We start from the raw sequence: 3,320 nt of genomic DNA on the forward strand, positions 1-3,320 counted from the left end.
GAAGGAACCAACTGGCCGTACCGACCGTCGTGGCCCGTTAAAATATTGTGCTGATCGCGATTACTTAAAAGGATGACTTTTTTGGTATGCGAAGAATTGGGACGATTAGATATCGTGATGATGTAACAAGTTAAACATTTTGTTATTTTCTGTACACGTTGTCGCGCGTGCATATATTCTTTTCTCCGAGATGACCGTTAAACACACTGCAAACGAACTGCGAACGTTACGATAATTCGATAAAGATAGTAAGAATTAATTAAACAAGTTGTCGAAATATTCAAACGCATACGATGATAAACAAAAATACATCCGTTAATTTTTTTGTATCAATTACACTCATCATCGCGATCTTTGCATTCTTTTTAATTATATCTCTGGAACACGGAGCGATTGTCATATGACGCGGACTAGGCGGCTCGACGCTACGAAACTCGGAGTATGCTCGGTACAGTCGGCGACAAAAGGCTCGCGCGGCACGAGCGAGGAAAACACGTATTGAGTCGGTTAAATCGCAATATTGCGTCAGGGGCGTCATGAGAAATTTGTAGAGAAAAAAAAGTTGGCCCGATTTGGTGTATATAGTATCCGTCTTCAGGCTCGCGTTGAGGAGTTATTGTGCGTCGAAGATGATTTTTCTGTAGGCGCCGCCAGTCAGCGACGCGTGCAGACTGTACCGTGGACGCCACCGGCAGCCACGAGCGGCCGCTTCATGTACAGTCAGTTGAAAAAGTACGGTCGGTGTGCCGTGAAGAAACATCGAATTGGCATCCTCGGATCGCCGAATTACGCGTGGGGCGTGATGAGAAAATTGTAGATCGTAAAAAACTAACACGATTTGGTGTATATAGTATTCGTTTCGGTGCGATCGTTGTCGAGTTATTCGCGTTCGCAGGCGCATCGGATGGATGCGTATCAGAGCACTTTCAGCGCCGACTGTACCAACGGACGCTACGAGAGTCCGTAGCCGGCGTAGGCTCAGTTGGCAGCAGTACGTACAACGAGTAGCATCTACCATGGCCGATATCTCAAAGGAGGAGCTACGCAAGGAGATCACCGGTAAGTGGCGATATTGCGTGATGTAGATGATTTCGGTGCGGAATGTCAGCGTAATCGAGCTACGTTCGGGCGTACGCACGCGTTGCGCGTCGCCATCGCATCGGGAATACAGGCGAAATCAGGCTCTTTGCTCTTGCGACGTGACGACTTTAGCGCGCACGTATGTGCCCAAGTGGCGTGCCCCACGCCGGCCATTATAACTGCGGCTCACCGTATTTTACCATCTACGTCGCGGGCTAACGGTAGGACCGGTCGGATAATGGCTCCGTGCAATCCGCTCGCGATTTTTCATCTAGCCATTTCGGTGTCCTAGCAAAAATTCGGATTTTTCGTCGTTCGCTATAAAAAGATAGCTTTCTCGTCCCGTCCTTGCGGCGGGCCGTATGACGCGTCTCGAGTGTGTGGTGGCGCGCGCCTATCAGCCTCGCTCTCGATTCGTGTCCTATTCCCACTCTCTCTCGCGATCTCTCGCTCGCTCGCTCGCTCGCTCGTACTCTCTATACCGCGTCACGGCAGATTTTTATGTCGTGAGAGATAAAAAAAGTGCGTATATATTCCTGTGTGAAGCTCCTTCGAGAAAGATACGCTTCACGTCGATCGGAAACAGCCACGCGCGCGCGCTGCCCTTTTTTCCCTCCTTCGCGCGCCTCTCGCGTATCGCCGAATGGATCGTCATTGGTTATAACCGGAGTCGCTGCCGCCTGCCTCCACCACCGTCCGTTGCCGTTAATATGCTGAGATATTCGCCAGTTTGCTATCTTTCCTCCATTGCCGATGTAACGCGACTGTAACTGTCCATCGCCATTACAAATCGTGTCTCGCCCGTTGCGAATTACAAAGCGGCGGGTGATGATTAACGAAGCGTTCGCGCCTCGTGTATTTTTTTTTATTTTTATATATTTTTTTTATTCAAGAACAATTTTCGGCGTCGCGAATCGACCGAGCGAGCGAGCGAGCGAGCGCGCGCGCGCACGTACACTCCATTTTCCTTCGCTTCTCTGTCTCTCCTCTTGTTCCTTCCATCTTTCTCGCGGTTTTTCGATCGTTTCGAGAATCAATGCGCCGCACGATCGACCGCGGTACGCCGAGAAAAATCCCTCCGCGTCTCGCTCCACGCGTCGCAACGATGACTCGTTGCGTACTTACAGATATCTTTTTATTAGAGTTGCGCGCTGCTCCGATCGGCGGCGACCGGCACGGCGCGCGCCGCGCGCCACGGCGGCCATTTGCGCTCGATACTCACTAGATCCCCCCGACGCGGGAAACCAAACTATTCCAGAACCTCGCGTGTACACAAGCGCGGAGAATTGAGCAGCGAAGCGTAACCTTCCGCTCTTGCATGCGAACAATTCCATTTTGCGCGGCTTTTTTAACTTGTATTTTAAGGACCATTTTGACTCTGATTAACTTTAATCGATGATTTGATTTTACAAAATTATTTAAAATACATCTTTAATATATGGTTGTTCTTAATCTTTTTTTCGATATATTAAATATTCTATTAATTAATTTGATATTTTTATTTATATTGCTTCTTAAAATAGTAGTGCTAATTAAGTTAATCGAAGTTGATCGAAATGACCTTTAATTGTCTTTTTTTTTCCATTACCTCATTCCTTCCTAAATAATAAAATTAGTGTTGCTTAAAAGTAGCAAATAAAAAAAATTCTGTTATAAATAAAATGTCTACAGAAACAATATGTATTATATTTTTTAATTACTTTTAATGGATTTAAGCCGAAATTATAAAATACATAAATTGATGTTTGAATAACTTTAAATTTCTAAGGGCTTAAGAAAAAATTTGTTATATAAGAATATATACAACATGTTTAAACATATGTAAAGATATATGATTATATACGAAACTTATCCATATATTTTTTGTATAATTACTGTTTGACACAAGAAAAATAATAATAATGAGAAAACAAAAAATAATTAAAAGATTTATTTTTGCATTGTTGTTTTACAAAAATTTAAGTTCGAAAAAAATGAGACAAAAAATTAATTATATTCAAATTATTATACACAATTATATATGTGCAATTTTTTTTATTTTTTTAAACTGAATTTTTTTTTAAGAAAATGCGAAAATAATCCTTTTAATTACTTTTGTTTTTTTTTTATTGTTTTGTTTGTATCAAACAGTAAATTTACAAAAGAAAGGACATATGATCAAATTTCGTATATAATTACATATTACTATGTTTATATATATATGTTTATATATAAATATATATATATCTTTATTTATATAT

At 42.1% G+C, this 3,320-nt stretch overlaps 1 protein-coding gene across 1 annotated transcript in view; it reads left to right on the forward strand.

Annotated features, from left to right (window-relative positions):
• The first annotated feature begins 974 nt into the window (after positions 1–974).
• LOC108694814 (upstream activation factor subunit spp27) overlaps positions 975–3,320 on the forward strand; it is a 5,418-nt gene continuing 3,072 nt past the window's right edge. The window contains exon 1 of the mRNA XM_018204486.1: positions 975–1,059. Within this exon, the coding sequence (XP_018059975.1) occupies positions 1,017–1,059 (43 nt within the window). The 5' untranslated portion in view covers positions 975–1,016. The remainder of the gene's footprint in view (positions 1,060–3,320) is intronic.

Source organism: Atta colombica, unplaced genomic scaffold (assembly GCF_001594045.1).
Source record: "Atta colombica isolate Treedump-2 unplaced genomic scaffold, Acol1.0 scaffold125, whole genome shotgun sequence".
Lineage (NCBI taxonomy): Eukaryota > Metazoa > Arthropoda > Insecta > Hymenoptera > Formicidae > Atta > Atta colombica.